We start from the raw sequence: 17864 nt of genomic DNA, 5'->3' as shown, positions 1-17864 counted from the left end.
TAAGAGTTAGTATTAATATACTTAAACCAAGCTCACGTAGATTGGATGCCTACAAGCAAATTTCTACCTCTATTTAATTACTTTACACAGCCTCCCTGACCAAGGGTGGAGATTTATTTGATTCTACACTTCACAAATAAGTATCTAGAATGCTGTGACAAGACTTTAGAGACAATCCACATAAGTGTCCATAATGGGACAATAAGGATTCACATGGTGCCACATTTTAAATGAGCTAGTGAATTGTTAAACTAGGCACTCTAAAATCCAAAGTATAAATAATTAAAAAGGGACTAAGTCTAAAAATATTTTATTAGAACAATTTTCTTGCAATAAATGGCAAAACCACTAGTACATAGTACTAGACAAGATAATATTATATTATAGGCTCCTTCAGTCAAATCTCACGTAGCAAATAGATAGACACACAAAGCAAAGAAACATACAATAGTTATAAATATAGTGATTATTGGATACCCTTGGTGCGAGCACGGTGCACCTACTCTCTCATACTACTTAATCAGAGACTAATCATTACAGCAGCGATACATGAAATACTTTTCCATAGGACGACCACACTCGGCGCAAATCACCTTCTCCGAGATACTGCCATCGATCCCAGGCAAGATGAGACGATTGCAGTGAAGAGGGGAATGAAGATGGTGGAGGTGATCATTGAGTGCAGGCACAAAACCTTTCTCCTCCGCATCTTTCTTCCACTCATTAAATTGTGAAAGGCATGTTAAGAGGGTGTCTCCTTTGGCCTTTGTTATCTCAGCGGATTCTCCGCTGATCACTGCCCATCCGAGATCACTACCGTCAAAGCTGAGCATGGTCATAACCTCCTGCATTATTAGATCATTGTCAATAGCCTTTCCATGACTCATTTTTGAGTATAGCATACTTTCAAGCCTCGCCCAGAAGAACCAAATGGATGTGAGGTCAGGCCAAGTGTGGCTAAGATGTTCAGTGGAGATAGTTGCGATGATTTTGCGCAATCGTTCTTTGGTGTTGCTTTTGCCCACATAGACCATTTCCAAGGATATGCCTGCTTCCTTTGCAACATCTTTTGCCATGGCTGTGAATTTTCGAATCCAGTCCATGTCTTCTCCTCCATACAAGCATACAAACTTCTTTTCTTCAATCTGACCAAGGCAGGAGAAGTTCCATTCTTGTATTAATTTGATCGGTTAAAGAAATTAGAGGCATCAACTCCTCTGTTATGCACAACTATATAACATCAATGCTTTGCATGTTATGATTTTGTCATGTCATCGTAGGAAATTGATGTGAATTAGATGATTTGGTTGTTTTAGGTGAGTTATTTTTGCTTATTATATGGTAAAATCTTAACATGTGAAGTTCAAAAGAGGAATTGAGGCGAAAACTAGACAACTAACTAATAGAAATACTTAGAAATAAAGGACTTTGCTCTACAAAGCATTTGCAACCCTCATGAAATGAGAAAGTTACTAGACAAATTAGGTCTACCATGTCATTCATAAACTAACCCAATAAAACGGAACAATACATGAACTTTCTTGATTTGTTTTGAAAATAAAATTAGTTATGATTTACTCATTGATCTAGTGTATGAGTTGTCACTATTTTATATGATTAGTCTATGAATGATGTAGTAGACCCGTTCTACTTAATAATCCCTCCATGAAATGCATTTTGTTACATGATAGTCCAAACAAAGTGAGTGACACCTTAAATAGTATGTATCCTACACCACTTTAATAGGTCCATACATCAGTATGACATCTTATGATTGATGAATTACAATCCCTACATATTGGGATAGTCCCTACCGAGTTTTTCTATCCCTATCCAATCTTTCTATGATCGATGTTGACATAATTTTTTTTTTTGGAGAAATATTTAATGAAAGTAATTTTTCCACACAAGATTTAAAACCTACCAATTATAAAATGTTATATTAATGTAGGGACCACTAAAGTGGTGCAAAACCCACACATTGGGACCTACACCAAACATACTCTTCCCTTGTATAGTTTCATGTGCTAATACATTATTTATAATTGGTGGGTTTCAAATGATCATATGTAGAAGAACCACTCCTTGTAATTAAATTAGCCTTTCTAGTTTAATTTTCACTATGAATTTGCTATTGCAAGCATTTTTCACAACTAGAAAATCTATATATATATATATATATATATATATATATATATATATATATTAGTTATCTATATAATGAACACCTTACATATGATTTTTTTTTTTATTTATAAAAAGGTCATACCTACCTCATATGCTTCATAACTAAATTGCATTCCCATACTAATGAGGATATTATAACACAACTTACTATTTAACTCTTTAAAATGTCTAAAGAGTACTCGTTAGCATGCAGGTGCCATTTGCCTAGAATTAAAAGGATTGAAACTTCGTTGAATGGTAATTGTAACTATAACGGTACCAAGGTAGCAAAATTCCTACTTAATACAACTATGTACGCGTATATGTATGCATATATTGAGGGATTGTGTTGGAGGAAGGTACCCAATTAGGTATGTTGGGATCAATGCCATCCACTAGTAACTCTAGTCTCCATGTTTCCTCCTTCCAAAGGGCTTCCTCCTTCATGGTGGTAAAAGGGTAAGCTAAGTTTCCCCATATCCACATCATATGGAGTGCATTTAGGGAAACCACCTTTCCTTGGAGATCCAACACCACTAGAATTAGCTTCTTGGAGAAACGCCAAACCTCCTTGATGTATTTGATCACTGCTGGTTCTAGCAATGTAGGGTGGTGCAGGGTGTACCAAGACATTGTTGCTTGCTGCTCCCTAAACTTTTTTTCATGTGTTTCGCTCCATGGCGTCGACCGGTCCACGACAGGAAGCCACACGATGTCGTACTGAAATTCTGTCCTCGTCTTTGATTCCTTGTAGATTTGATCGAGAATCGTGAGCTCTTCGAAGGACAGATCGAGATCAGAAATGAGAAGAACTACATTCTTTCTCCTCAGCACTTCAACGTGGACCTGCACACATTTTCTTCCAAGCTTGTTCATGAATTAGATAGGAGAGTATGTATATAGATATATAGATTGAGATATAAGAATGAACCCTTGTTTTGTTTGAACCATCCACTAGCGGCAGCAAATCATCCTTGTTATAAATCAATTGCCTGAGGATCTTTGAGTTATCCAAATGAGGTGTTTCAATGAGGCGTAGCAGGATTTGGTAAGCTTCCACTTGTCTTTTCTCAGCTACATTAATTCATAAATGGTGAAAATATATTCTAATGAATCTTGATCTTGCAAATTATGTAGCCAGTTTTCGAAAATTTTACTCTTGGAAACCCATAAAATGCTCTGTGATTAATCAAATTGGTCAAGAATTTGAGTGCACAAAATTGGAATATGTTTTGTACCACCATAATGTTTGAAGAATCTCTTCATGTGTCTGTGTGTTTATTTTCTAAATTCTAAATATATTAAAAATAAATCCCCTCTTTAAATATTTAATACATAGAGGGACGGATCCTCTATATAATTTCTCATAAAATTTTGGAATAAATCAACTCTTATAGTTATGGGCCACCCTTAATTTTGTAGAGAAACATTACTAATGACCTAGATTAGCTTACAATCTCCACATGCTTACCTATATGTTGATGACAGAGAGCTAGTTGGTTTTTGAGATGATCATGTATGTTGCTGACTTTGTGACCCAAGCTTGAAAGTTCCCATGTCTCCGTAGTAGATGTGATGTACCTTATAAAGTGAATCAACTCATGACGTACAGCATCTTGAATAATCTGACTATAAAGTTCGGATGTAAAATTTGACAGTCTAATATTAGTTAATTAGGTTAGGAATGTTTACTCATGCCCCGAGCCAATGAGGCTTGTAATCTGTGATGCGCAAGCGACGATACTTCGAATGGTCCAATAGGCAGCAGTGGGGATATGAGCCACGGCGACCGACATTGGTGGCATCTCAGGCGAAATATACTGAGATGGTAACTCCTTGAACTCGATAATGCATTTGGTCACATTCATTGTAGCCTGCACCAGGTTATTAAGCGCATCGAGACGGGACTTGAGGGAGGTGGAGTGCTCTAGGATGTCCGGCAGCTGCTTGAGGCGTGCCACAGACCTAGCAAGTGGGTTGGTGGTGGAGAGGTGTGCGACGAGCCAGAACTCTCCGAAGTTCACAGCGAAGGCGGCGAGGGCCAACACAACCTTGGCGTCCCATGAATAGCTAGAAAGAGTGTTGAATAGCACCATGGTTGTCGCGTGCGCGTCTCCCCCGCCCGAGCACTTGCAAGACATCTGTTCAGCATTGCACATGTTGCAAATGTCCCACCAGCAAATTAAATCATGGGCTTGCGCAAAAACTAAGCAAGAAAGTTTTGACGCCGACGATGACAAACCTCGCAAGAAATTCGAAATATAATAAAGGCCAATGCTTCTAAAAGGCTTTCAGTCTCGGCCACACTGCCCTTGTCCTCCAATGCATGCTCTGCATGTGCTTGTGTTCCCTACATCAAATCTCAAACAGGTTGTAAAAAATTTGTACCAACATTAATTAGTTACCTATAAGTTTAGTTCATAACCCATGAAAGATTTAATTTACTAAACATAGTACATTTATAACCCCATCAATGGTGCTCCTGGCCCGTTGGATGATGTCCTCAATGATGGAAAGGATAGGCTTGACTTCGACCTCACGCCCGTCCGGAGCGTGGGTTGCCTGAATCTGCTTCATCATTGCGCTGTCGTCGGAGGCTGTGAAGATGCGGCGGTCACTCTTTATCAGTTGCTGCATCCGGCCAGGCTGCGTGCTGGTGCCTGAGCTTGCCATTTCAGTCAATTTCTATGGAAACTAATTAACTTCAATTCAAATGAAGCTGGACAATATAAGCAGCGGTTCAAGTGAATATATAGACAAGCACAATGGCTAAGCTAAGCCACGCGTACATAAGGAATGAATCTAGTACCTTACTTGCAATGGGGGGTTAGTAAAACCATGCTAAAGCCTAAAGCCATGCATATTTGGATAAGAATGTGATTTATATTATGGCCCAGTTGCGGTATCTTTACAGCACACGCAGTGGTAGTAAGGTTCCCAATATATTTAATTTAGAGAAGAATAAATATACAAATTCTTTTGGGACCGTGTCTAATTCAATATAAACACATGCATCGTGAAATCATGTTAGATTCGGTGCATATATCTGGTGAACCTAATTTTTTTTGTATTTTAGTGACAGGCTTTCCCTTAATTTCTATCTCTATTGTATGGATTTAAGCCTTAACCAACCATTATAATCCGAATTGAGCTGCATTTACCGGATAATGGGATGTAATTCAAACTCGAATAATGAAGGCTAGCTGACTATATAGAGCAAGAGATGTATAATGGGTATGGCAATGAGACATTTTGATATGATGTGAACAGTAAGATTATTACACTTTGTGGTGTAACGATGAAGTGCTTGACATGCTAATTAGGATAATTAAAAGTTTTTGCTGTGGATTTAAAAGGGGTTTATTAACTGATAGAAATTAATGAATAAAGTGAATTTGATGGAAATTTTTTTTTCCTGCTGGCTTTTGTTGGGTAGTGAGCAGGAACGACACCGTTGCATGCTGGCTTATTGGGGGTTAATTAATTAAAGAAGGGGTTGTGTGTCGGTGGGTGATTAATTAATTAGTCAGATTTTGTTTAAAATATTGAAAAGGGCATTCACGCAAATATTTATATTCCAATGTGTCACTATGATTGCGTAAGCAAATCTCGTCACCCAACTTCTAGTATGTACCATCTTGTATTATAAGTAACAGTATCAAACATCTATAATTCAAAATATCTAAGTCATAAGAGTTTTTAAAACATACCATTATAATTTATATAATAAAATAGTATCATAAAAAATTCCATCTTTTATAAAACATGTAATAAAATCTCATCATTATTTATAAAACATGTAATAAATATAACATTATAAAAATTCTATCATTATTCACTTATAAAAATAAGCTCATGCCACATGATCTGCACTTTAATAATTATTTTATTATAATGCTGTAAACTACTCGAGTGTATTAAAATATTTCCTTTAAAACAATAAAAAGTTATATTTAATAAAAAAAAAGCCGATATAATTAAATTCACGTACTTTAACTTAACTCGGGTATATTTAATAAAAGCTGATATAATCCAATTCCCGTACTTTAATTTAAATTAGGAATAAAAATTGATATAATTCAATCCTCATACATTAATTTAAATCAGATATATTTAATAAAAAGATTGACATAATTCAACCCACTTATACTGATCTAATCTTTTAGCGTGATTACAAATAAATTTTTAAAATAAATTTGGAAAGAGTGGGGGAGTAAGAATTTTGTGTATAAAAATTCTCCATTAACCACTAAATCTTGTCCTCACTTTTTCTTTCACTTCTGTTTTAAAATTTTTCTATGAAAATGATTTGGAAATGACCCTATTTATAGGAAATTGGGAAGATATGACTGAATTTTAAATTATAAATTCGGGGGAGGGCTTGCTTTAATGCAAGCAAACAAAAAAAGGAAAAAAAGAAAAATTGGAATTGAATGATTGAATCGAGGCATTCAATTTGAATGCTAACATATATATCCATTTATATATATATATAAAATATTATTATATATATTTATTAATATTATTATTATTATTATTATTATTATTATTATTATTTTGGTTATTACACCCTTGCTCAAAAGACAACATATGATTTATTCCAAAAAGACCACGTAGCTACTAGTTTGGCAATAAAAAAAAAAAAATCCCTCTTCACAAATTTTATACTATGATGAGGGATATTGCTCATCTCCAAGCTTGAGCCAAAATTTTATTTTCAATTTGAAACTTATTTTTTCATCATTATTATATATTTGGGTTGAACAAATTATTTTCATAAAATATTTTAAAAGTCAAATGTGTATTAATTAATATATCACTTTAATATTTTAGAAAATAAAAATATTTATAAATATACAAAATATTTTACACCGATAATGCATGTGTACCAATTAGTCATTTAGAAGATAAAAAGTCTTCTAAATATAGATATCTCTCTCTCTCTCTCTCTCTCTCTCTCTCTCTCTCTCTCTACAAATTCAATGCTTCACTTAAAATTCAAAATTTTCAAATATAATTCTTTTTACTATGGCAAATGCGCAAGGAGTATGTCCATGTGGCAGTCATAGCCTACTTCTTTAATGATCATATAGTAGTTTGATCTTTTAATCCGATATTAAATTATAAACGTCTATCGGAGTTTTGAATCACCATAACTATTTTAAAATATTGAAAGTTAGAAAAAAAAAAATGAAAATAAAATGAAGTACTAATAAAATCTGAATTCCATTACGTGAAATTTTCAAAATTTGTTTATTTATTTATTTATTTTTTATTTCTTAGTGGTTTGGTCATACTTATTTATCATTTATTTTAAAGCATAGGATAGATATATCATAATCATCTGAAGTCCGAGACTTGATTCATGATAATTTGACTCTTTGTTAAAAGAAGATAAGACACAAATTTAGTAAATTTAAAAGTTATATTGTAATAACATATAATTTGGCACGTGCTTCATACTACAAACATAAATAAAACCACACAACAACATAGAACATCAGTCGAGCCTTCACTTGCCCACAAGGCCAAGGCCCACTAAGTCAAACGATAAGAAGCGCAAGTAAAAAGCCCAACATGGCCATAGAAGGCGGGCCATTTATTTTATTTTAGTAGGCAAACTCATGTAGTAAAATGCTAAATTGGGTGGAGCTTATCAGGCTTTGGCCTCTTTCACCTTCTCCTCCTTTGCTTCACCGCCCTTGCAGCATTTGAAGGTGGTGTACTTCTCCATGCGCTCGCCGCACGTGGGACAGTCAAGGGCCTCATAAGGGTTCCATAGCAACTCAAAGCGGTGGCAATGGGGCGCATGCGGGGGCCTCAATGCCCCCACTTCCTTGCCTCCATTCTCCTTTAGTTTGTTCTTCACTTCATTCGTTAGGCCCTTTATGTGGTCCAACATCACTCCAATAGTTGCTTGAGCTATCTCGGACCCATTCTTGGTCCCGATCAAGGCCCAACTATCATTGTGACCATCGAAGCCCACCAAGATCTTTACGTTGGTCAATATCGGGTCCATTTTGTTGCGGCCCAACGTATTAGTGTCCTGAATCTGCTCGTATGAATGCCACATGCTGTTTAACCGAGCCCAAAAGTGGTGGATCGTCTTCAAATCCTTCCAAGCTTGGATTGTGTTGAATTTATTCAAATAGTCTTTAAGTTTGGCATTTTTGGTCTTTCCCACATAAAACATTCTTTCATCATCAATAAATTCCTTCGCTTTGGTCCTAAACTCTCCGATCAATGCTTCATCTAATCCCCCGTACACACATATTAGTTGATCATCTTTTATCTGATTCCGAATCAGTGCAAGATGTTAGTATAACAATATTAACATGTATAGTATGACTTGTATTGAATTTTTTGAAATTTGCCTTTTCGAAAGTCAAGATTTTCCTAAGAAATATTACCTTAAAAAATTGTATCCTCATGTCTACACGGAGACATTCTCTAATTTAAAAGTAAATAAATAAAATTGAAGTTGAAAGGGAAGGTGGTTGATACCTTTTCCAAGGTGGCATGATCAATGGCACCCAGCAACAGCTGAAGGCTCCAAGTCTCCTTTTCCCAGAGTTCACGCTCCCTCTCGCGCATGAAGGGGACGGCCGTGTTGCCCCAAATGTGGAGCATGTGGAGCCCGTTAAGGCGGACGACACTGCGCTTTTCGTCCAGCACCACCAGAACGGGCTCTTCATTCAAGCCCCAAGCCTCGATAGGAATTGGCGGGCCACGATGTAGCCCACCCACTTGTCCTTTTGGGGGACGAACCTTGGGTCCGTTCGGCCCGACATTGGAAGCCATACGGTAACGTACTCTTTTGTGCTCTTTTGCAACTCTTCTAACTTTTCTTTGACAATTTCCAACTCTTCCACAGGGATGTCGCAATTTGATATAAACAGCAGAACACGCCTTCCCTTCAATGTTTCAATGCTTTCCTGTTCCATATTTTTTCCATGGAAATGCTTTAGATAATTTATTAGTTAATGCCAGTATAGAAATTAATATAGATTAGTGCCTTTCATTCCATGTATCTCGATCGGCACGAACTATGAGTGGAGGATCCCTACTTTTAACTCTGAATAGATCTTAGATTATAGGAATGGTAAGGTTGGCCCTTTATGACCAGTTAATCATGTGTTCAAGTTCAACGAAAAGAGAAATAGTTACATGCATATATCAAGTGTTCATATTGGATCTAATATGATTGCACAATTTTTCATACACATGACAAAATTATGTTAAATTTTGTGTATACATCCAGTACACTTGAATTATTTTTTTTCAACAAAATAGTCACTTTGCATAAAAGTAGAGATAAGACTGCATAAGTACACCATTACGACCCTCCCCTCCTCTCCCCTCCCCTTACACAGCAAGAAGCCTTGTGATTTTGCCTCTCGATGATAAAGGACAATCTGATGCACAAAGCTCCCGCGTATGCAGGGTCCGAGGAAGGGATAGACCACAATAGGTCTATAGTACGCAGTCTTACCTTACATTTTTGCAAGAAACTATTTCCGTGCCTCAAACTCGTGACCTCCAAGTCATACGACAACAACCTTACCCTTGTGCCTAAGCTCCATGCTGCTTGAAGATGCCCTTTCTATTTTAGATTTGCAGTCCTCATTTTCAAATCCCAATTGTGGACCTCATTCCACATTTCTTGTTATGTTTGCAAAAAATTTATACTAGTTTCCCCTTAATTTCATGAGGCGATAAGAGAACAAAAGCAGGGACAAAAGATATCGCGTTTCCATTTTATATTTTGAATATTTGTTTCTTTCCTCTTAATTGGAACTCAGAAAATATTAGAGAAAGGAAAGAAAAATATCAAAGAATTTATATTTTCATGTTTGGCTCTCAAGAAAAGGAAGAAAGAAAATAAAAAATATATCAAAATCTATGAACAAAATTTTAATTTTATACATCATTAATATAGGACCTTCATCCAATTTTTGAATCTATACATAATTTCATTAATTGACTTATTAATTAGTTAATTAATTAATTAATTAACCATGTACTTGTCATGAAATTAATTTGATTAGTGGATGTGGTCAAAATGTAATTTACATATAATAAAGAACTCACCCGCGAGCCGGAAGAACAATCAAAGAGTGGAGGTTCCTGGTCATCCTCATGAAAATTAATCAGGGAGCTGATGATCTTTTCAAGCCCAATTCCAGGTGTTCGTGAGAGCTGCTGAAGGGCTTCACAAGCTGTACAAAAGTGTCCCACAAAATCAACTCTGGTAGCTACCCATCACCATTATATATCTTTATTAGAAGGTGCATGCAAATAATTATATAAGGGAGGAAAGCCAACCAATCTGATGATGGTAGCCAGCAAGCCGAAATTCAAAGGCCTCCTTTCTCTTTTTGATTTCGGTAGATAAGGTGCTTAACTCTTGGAACTGCATTGACTGTTCGTGGCTGAAAAAATATTATCATTCAATAAAATTAAAGACCCACGAATCGATTGGTGCCCATTCCAAATTATTATATTTATCTACTTGTTTCATTTCAAATATTTGCCACCGTATAATTAAAAAGTAATCTTATCTTTAAATAGTGTTTTAGAGTATTGAATTTGTGGGAATTTAAGTAATTATTTCTCCATTCACCTTATAAAACTGGTGCAAAAGGCGAACCCCCTGATGAACCAGTAGGCATAGATAGCGAAGTTCTCCACTGATATTTCATTAATCCCAAGGTCGCGAGCGTGCTCACGCAGCCTCACTAGTTGCTCGGCCACCTTAAGCACGTCATTGATCATGTGGATGCAGTATCTGTTTAGCAATTGCTCCACAGTTTCATTTGGTCTCTGCTTCAGCAGATCCACTGAGCGTAACAGCACGCGACTGTCATCTTTTCCCTGATGACGACGGTAGTACATATACTCCTCGTACCTTAGTGCAAATGCTGCCAATACCACCGCTAGTTTGGCTTCCCACTCCAAGCTTGAGAGTGATCGAAATATGGCCGCTGTTCCTCCACCGCTGTAGTTGTATAAAAATCAGCCTAAGTTTAACAGCAACAGCAGAGCTTCAGCTTAACAGTAGCAACAGCAACAGAATTATATCTGGTGCAGCAGCAGTTCAACGGCAAACTAATTTTGTTTTAGTTAGTTAATTAGTTTTCTTTATTGCTTCACCAGATTCAAATTTGTTTGTTAAGCTAAATGTATATATATACATTCTTTTGTATTGTTAGTAAAAAAAAAATTAAATGAAATCAGTTCTTTTTTTCATCAAGAGTCATTTCTTATATGGTATCAGAGCCTCTTGTTCTTCATTGTTCTCTTTTTCGAGTTCTTCTTCTTCAGTTACTGTGTTCTACAAGCTTCTTCAATGGTGGAAACAGCAGCCAATACTTCCAACACAGAGGCTTCATCTTCTTTGCAAGATTCATATAATATTGGTGATCCTCTGTTCTTGCATCCTAGCGAAAATCCTGGAGCAATTCTTACTTCTCAACCATTGATTGGGGAAGAAAATTATCCTGCCTGGGCAAGATCAGTAAAGAAATCTCTAATTGCCAAAAACAAGTTAGGATTTATTGATGGATCATTAACCATTTCTTCACCATTGGTGAATTCTCCAAATGCTATTCAAGCATGGGTTCGTGCTGATAATATGGTAAGTACATGGATCATTAATTCTGTTTCACCAAAGCTTCAAGGTAGTATTATATATAGAGATACTGCTTTAGAAATCTGGATTGATCTTCGAGACACTTTCAGTCAAGGAAATGGGACCAAGATCTTCAATATCCAGAAGCAGATTGCTGAGATTCATCAGGGAGAGATGTCACTCACTGAATATTTCACTCAGCTCAAGATTTTGTGGGATCAATTGCAGAATTTGAACCCATTTCCTCAGTGTACTTGTGGTCAGTATGTGTGTGGAATTAATCAAAACTTACAGAATCTTCAAGCTAAGGAGTCCACTATGAAATTTCTCATGGGAGTGAATGATATTTTTTCTCAAGTAAGAACTCAAATTTTATTAATGGATCCTTTGCCTTCTGTTAATAAGGTGCATTCTTTGTTTATTCAAGAAGAAATGCAGAGGTCTGTACATAATGTTGTTAGAGTTGAATCTACTGCTCTGGCAACCAAAAATTTCGGAACCAATTTTAAAGGCAAAGAAAGACCCTTATGCACTCACTGTGGAAAGTTAGGTCATACCATCGACAAATGCTATAAGCTGCATGGTTTTCCACCAGGTTTCAAGTTCAAGAACAACAAATATGCCACTGCTCATCAAGTTTCATCTAATATTGACTTCGTTCAAAGGAATAATTCTAATGGATTTAATGATTCTGCTTCATCTCAATTTGTTTCTCAAGCTCCAGCTTTCACTCATGATCAATATCAACAACTTTTGACACTAATTGGTTCTTGTTCTTCTTCACAATTGCCTAAAAATTCAGAATTCCATGCTGCTAATGCTGTGACTGGTCCATCAAATGTTGTTGCAGGTAATTGCAAGCATTCTGTTTTTTCTGCAAAAGCTGTTAACAGAAAAGCATATGATTTTCATACATGGGTTATTGACACTGGTGCAAGTGATCATATAGTGTGTTCCATTCAATTATTAACTTCTTATACTGAGGTCTCACATACTACGGTGAAGATGCCTAATGGAGAAGCAGCTATTGTTACACACATTGGCAACATTCAACTTTCTTCCCACATAATTCTTCACAATGTTCTTTGTGTACCTTCTTTTGATTTTAATCTTTTATCAGTTAGTGCATTAACCAAATCTCAACCCATATGTTTTGTTTTTCTGTCACAATTCTGTTTTCTACAGGACCTTACATGTTGGAACATGATTGGAATGGGCAAAATGCATGATGGTTTGTACTTACTACAAGCTTCGAGTCTCTCTCAAGCCACTGCATTTTTTCCTAAGCAGAATCTTAAGGCTTTCTCTGCTGCTTGTTCTTCTTCTCTTTCTTCGAATGTATTTTCACTTTGGCATTCAAGACTTGGACATCCTTCTGATGTAAAAATTCATTCTTTAAGCAGTGTTTTACCTTTTCTTAAGAACTGTTGTAATAAAACTTGTACTGTGTGTCCTTTGGCAAAACAGAAGAGAATTCCTTTTCCTTTCAATAACAATAAATGTGCTTATCCTTTTGATCTTGTTCATATGGATGTTTGGGGTCCTTTTTCTGTTTCAACCTCTAATGGTCATAGATATTTTCTTACTATTGTTGATGATGCTTCTAGAGCAACTTGGGTCTTCTTACTCAAAAATAAATCTGAAGTCAGATCACTCATTGAATCTTTCTATCACATGATTCTTACTCAATTTGATACTAAGATTAAATCCATCAGAACAGATAATGCCCCAGAATTTTGTTTTAATAATTTTTACAGCTCCAAAGGAATTATTCATCAACTGAGTTGTGCTTACACTCCACAACAAAATTCAGTTGTAGAAAGAAAGCATCAACACATACTTGCTACTGCTAGAGCATTACAAATTCAGTCCAATGTTCCTCTTTCTTTTTGGGGTGATTGTGTCCTCACTGCAGTCTATTTAATAAATAGACTTCCATCTCCTTTTTTAAATCATAAAACACCTTTTGAACTTCTATTTCACAAACCTCCTTCTTATTCACATCTTAGGATTTTCGGTTGTTTGTGTTATGCTACCAATCTCAGTCCTCATAAACATAAGTTTACTCCTAGAGCCAGAAAGTGTGTTTTTCTGGGATATCCCTTCAATGTCAAGGGTTATAAACTCTTTGATCTTGATTCTCATACATTTTTTTTATCTCGGGATGTTGTCTTTCATGAGTCAAGTTTTCCATTTGCTTCAAATGATTCTTTTACATGTGATAATCTCATTCCTTTACCTATTTTTCCTTCCATTACCTATTCTGAATCTCCAGTTGTTTCTTCTCCTCTTTTACCTCTTTTTAATGACACCATTGTTTCCATTCATCAAGACCCTGATGATAATATTCATGATTTTCCTGATATAAATGGTGTTTCTAATACATCTAACCAGCCTATTGTTCTTAGACGATCTACCAGGCATTCTAAACCACCATCTTATCTTAAGGCTTATCATTGTAATCAAGCTCAATCAGCCTCTACTTCAAAATATTTCTTACATGATTCATGTACTTCTCATCCCATTCAGTCTTATTTGTCTTACAATAATTTGTCTCCTTCATATAAATTTTTTTGTTGTGCCATCTCTTCCATTTCTGAACCTATCTTTTATCATCAAGCTGCTGGTAATCCTAAGTGGCAGGCAGCCATGGATGCTGAGATTTCAGCTTTGGAAGCTAATAATACTTGGACCATAACTTCTTTGCCACCAGGTAAGAAACCCATTGGTTGTAAATGGGTATATAAAGTGAAATACAATTCAGATGGTTCAGTTGAGAGGTACAAAGCCAGGCTGGTTGCCAAGGGTTTTACCCAAAAGGAGGGACTCGATTATCTTGACACTTTCTCCCCAGTTGCTAAGATGGTATCTGTCAAAACTCTACTTGCTGTGGCTGCTGTGAAAGGCTGGTTTCTCAGCCAACTTGATGTCAACAATGCATTCCTTCATGGAGATTTGAATGAAGAAGTTTATATGTCTTTTCCACCAGGTTTTCACAGCAAGGGGGAGCAATATCAGATTGTTCACAGCCAGAGGGAGCAGGTTGTTCACAGCCAGGGGGAGCAGCAAACTCACTTGGTTTGTAAGCTAAATAAATCACTCTATGGGCTTAAACAGGCTTCTAGAATGTGGTTTTCTAAGTTTTCAAATGCCTTAATTGATCTTGGCTTTGTTCAATCCAAGGCTGATTATTCTTTATTCACTAGGCAACAAGGAGATTCATTTATTGTGTTGCTAGTGTATGTTGATGATGTTCTCATAGCAAGCAATGATCAAAAGGGAGTTGAAGATTTTAAAATACTGTTAGATCAGAAGTTCAAGTTGAAAGATTTAGGGAGTTTGCGATATTTTCTTGGTTTGGAGGTAGCAAGAACAGCTAAGGGCATTTTCTTGTATCAAAGGAAGTATGCTCTAGAAATTTTGGAAGATGTTGGCTTACTAGGATGCAAACCTGCAAAAGTTCCAATGGATCCTACTTTAAAACTTAGCAAACATGAAGGTGATGTGCTGAATGATCCAAGTCAATATAGAAGATTGGTTGGCAGATTGTTATACTTAACTATTACTAGGCCTGACATTACATTTGCTGTTCATAAGCTCAGTCAGTTCATGGCACAACCTAGAAAGCCTCATTATGCAGCTGCTCTTAAGGTACTTCATTACATAAAAAATGAACCAGGGAAAGGAGTATTTTTTTCTGCAAAATCAGAACTACATGTCAAAGGATTCAGTGATGCAGATTGGGCATCATGCTCAGACACAAGACGATCGGTTACAGGGTTTTGTATTTTCCTTGGTAATTCATTGATCTCTTGGAAATCAAAGAAACAAGCTACTGTGTCAAGATCTTCAGCTGAGGCAGAGTATAGAGCTATGGCTGTAGCAACTTGTGAAATTGTGTGGATTCTTTATTTGCTAAAAGATTTGCAGATTAAACATGATAGAGAAGCAATATTGTTTTGTGATAGTCAATCAGCCTTGCATATAGGATCCAATCCAGTTTTTCATGAAAGGACCAAACATATAGAGGTTGATTGTCACATTGTAAGGGACAAGGTCTTGGCTAAAGTAATCAAACTAAATCATGTGAGAACTCATTGTCAATTGGCAGATTTATTAACCAAGGCATTGGGTTACAAACAATTTTCAGAATTGTTATCCAAGATGGGACTGATTAACATTTGTTCTTTATCAATCCATCTTGAGGGGGAGTATAAAAATCAGCCTAAGTTTAACAGCAACAGCAGAGCTTCAGCTTAACAGTAGCAACAGCAACAGAATTATATCTGGTGCAGCAGCAGTTCAACGGCAAACTAATTTTGTTTTAGTTAGTTAATTAGTTTTCTTTATTGCTTCACCAGATTCAAATTTGTTTGTTAAGCTAAATGTATATATATACATTCTTTTGTATTGTTAGTAAAAAAAAAATTAAATGAAATCAGTTCTTTTTCTCATCAAGAGTCATTTCTTATAAGTTGCAAGACATCTGTGCGTGTATATATATCCGCCCATTACATATATTATAAAGTCATTGCTATATGATCGATAAGAGAGAGAGAGAGAGAGAGAGAGAGAGAGAGAGAGAGAGAGAGAGAGAGAGAGAGAGCAGAAGTGAAGTGGAGAGATTAATTCAGTATTTGGTTGACTTTCTTGGGGAGTAGGGAGCATTAACGTGACTTCTCTTCTATTATTAATTTAATAATTAATAATTAAGAGTCCTACAATGCATAATATTTATTTTTTCCTAACTTAGTTATATGCATAGCAGTACGAACCTCACAAGAGATCCTTTGAATGTCATTCAATAGAACTTTGGGAGTTTCTTTGACATCCTTTAGCCGCTCATATGTCCCTTGTTCTTGTTTTCCCTACACACATGCACACATTATTAATTTATATATAATAATTACTGATCACATATAAATTACAATTCACGTCTTTAGAGAATAATAATAAAAACCTCCCACAACGATGTGTATAATAATAACAATAGTACTAATAAAGATTAACTGTATATCATTAGAAGTTTGAGGAATAGAGGACAAATGATTCTGATCGATATGTGTCACAAATTAGTAATCTGTCACGAGTCTACGCAACAGTATCGAAGTGAGTTGTGACCAGTCCATCACTTATCTGAAGCTAGTGAATTAGTGACCAAAAAACATATAGTTAAACTTATTAGATATCTGTCTGTAGATGTATGTGTGAGTGTGTGTGTATATGAATATATAATATGTACACATACTTCTTCAAATTGGATGATGGAGGAGATAGCAACGAGAATGGGATTGACGTCAAACTTGAGGGGGTTCAGAGAATGAGTGGCCTTCATTTCTCGAATCACCCCTTCATCCTCCTTTGAGGCTGGCAACACTAGAGTGCTTCTTATTCCTACACCACTCCCACTTGAAGCGAGCATCATTAATTCAGATAACATTCTTTGTGGGTTTTTAGTGGTGACAAGGCACACTGCTGCTAATGGATGAATCAAGGAGAGAGAAGAGTTTTGTGTGTTCAAATTTGGCATCTACCCCTCCCTTTATATATAGCTTGCCTGAGGGGCAAAGCCTGCGTGATTCACCCTTTGCACTGTTTCGAAGACCCACCCCTTAGCTTTAGTACCAATAGAATATCAGGGCTTCCCCCTAATGTGTGTATATATATTTATCCATTGTTTTGTGAATATCTTATTATGTGTATAGTATAATTATATAATAAAATAGATGAATAAAAATGTAATGTTTAGTGGGTAGTATAACACTATTTTTTAATGTTAAAAATATCATGTATATAAATTTTACACTAGGCTTATGGCCATAATGGACTCATGCCAATTAAATATTTTCCATTTCCTTAAAATTTGTCTAGAAAATACATACCTTCTTATGACATTTAAAAAGTTTTATTAATTTTTATAAATATTTTATTTTCAATACTTAATTCCTTTTTTAATAATTTATTTTCGAGTCCGTGAAAGTAACTTTTTAAGTGATTTTTAAAGTTATAAATAGGTGCATGTCTCTTCTTATTAAATTTTTAAAAATATTTTGTGAAAATTTTGAAT

At 35.8% G+C, this 17864-nt stretch overlaps 2 protein-coding genes across 2 annotated transcripts; both read right to left on the bottom strand.

Moving 5' to 3' along the window:
- Positions 1–294: 294 nt before the first annotated feature.
- On the bottom strand, positions 295–4891 carry LOC131159800 (protein SIEVE ELEMENT OCCLUSION B-like). Its single transcript, XM_058114972.1, has 7 exons — positions 4624–4891; positions 4409–4516; positions 3859–4307; positions 3638–3747; positions 3098–3240; positions 2530–3012; positions 295–1145 (listed from the first exon to the last, which is right to left on the bottom strand). Exons 1-7 carry the CDS (start codon positions 4837–4839, stop codon positions 528–530), a joined length of 2127 nt encoding a protein of 708 aa, XP_057970955.1. The 5' UTR covers positions 4840–4891; the 3' UTR covers positions 295–527.
- Positions 4892–7822: 2931 nt separating this feature from the next.
- On the bottom strand, positions 7823–11460 carry LOC131160988 (protein SIEVE ELEMENT OCCLUSION B-like). Its single transcript, XM_058116854.1, has 6 exons — positions 11447–11460; positions 10790–11164; positions 10492–10598; positions 10258–10385; positions 8671–9075; positions 7823–8458 (listed from the first exon to the last, which is right to left on the bottom strand). The coding sequence occupies exons 1-6, from the start codon at positions 11458–11460 to the stop codon at positions 7823–7825; spliced, it is 1665 nt and encodes a 554-aa protein (XP_057972837.1).
- Positions 11461–17864: the final 6404 nt, after the last annotated feature.

Source organism: Malania oleifera, chromosome 7 (genome assembly GCF_029873635.1).
Source record: "Malania oleifera isolate guangnan ecotype guangnan chromosome 7, ASM2987363v1, whole genome shotgun sequence".
Classification (NCBI taxonomy): domain Eukaryota; kingdom Viridiplantae; phylum Streptophyta; class Magnoliopsida; order Santalales; family Ximeniaceae; genus Malania; species Malania oleifera.
The sequence above is the reverse complement of the archived record's forward strand: the minus strand, read 5'-3'. Positions and strand labels throughout refer to the sequence as shown.